This window comes from Eimeria tenella, genomic scaffold, assembly GCF_000499545.2.
Source record: "Eimeria tenella Houghton genomic scaffold, Eth_scaff1915, whole genome shotgun sequence".
NCBI classification, from domain to species: domain Eukaryota; phylum Apicomplexa; class Conoidasida; order Eucoccidiorida; family Eimeriidae; genus Eimeria; species Eimeria tenella.
The window spans coordinates 2,207-2,879 of NW_013541756.1; the positions used below are offsets into that span (position 1 = coordinate 2,207).

Consider the following 673-nt stretch of genomic DNA (forward strand, 5'->3'; position numbering starts at 1 on the left):
TGCTGTGGTTTGGCTAACTAGCTAGCTGGATAGCTACCTGGGTAGCTAGCTAGCTAGCCAGCTAGCTAGCTAGGGAGGTGGGGAGTTTGCCAGCTAGCTAGCTAGGGAGGTGGGGAGTTTGCTTTTGTTAGCGGCAGTGAGGGGAAGAGCTAGCTGGAGAGTCGAGAAAGCCAGAGAGAGGGCTTGCCGCAGCTAGCTAGGTTTAGGGTTTAGGGTTTAGGGTTTAGGGTTTGGGGTTTAGGTTTGTTTGCAGGGCACATGAGTGCGTGATGGACGGCTTTGAGAGATTTGCGGGAGGCAAGCTGATAACTCTCTTTTCAGGTGCCTAAACTCTAAACCCTAAACCCTAAACCCTAGGTCCAAGCCCACAGGGTAGGAGCGTCCGAGGTCTTTTGCGTGTCCCCAGTCAGATCCAGGCAGAGGGTTTAGGGCTTTGTCCATGTCGAGGGTTTAGGGTTTAGGGTTTAGGGTTTGGGGTTGTGTGTGCAGCTACGAACTACTGCAACCACCACCAAAACGCGGGAGCTCTTTTGTACATTCGGCGGGACTTGACAATAATTCCAAAACTGATTTATCCTGCAAACGCGCTGTCTCAATACATAACATGGTGAGGTGTACGTACACCTGGTGGCCGTGGCGTTCAAGTTTCACAGTGTGGGGGTGCTGAGGTGTA

At 52.2% G+C, this 673-nt stretch overlaps 1 protein-coding gene across 1 annotated transcript in view; it reads left to right on the forward strand.

Moving 5' to 3' along the window:
- The window catches only part of ETH_00038095 (Serine/threonine-protein phosphatase, related), a gene marked incomplete at both ends in the record, with an annotated part of 2,729 nt that extends 2,118 nt beyond the window's left edge, over positions 1-611 (forward strand). The window contains 2 exons of the mRNA XM_013374101.1: positions 254-321; positions 490-611. Coding sequence (XP_013229555.1) covers positions 254-321; positions 490-611 — 190 coding nt within the window. The remainder of the gene's footprint in view (positions 1-253; positions 322-489) is intronic.
- Positions 612-673: the final 62 nt, after the last annotated feature.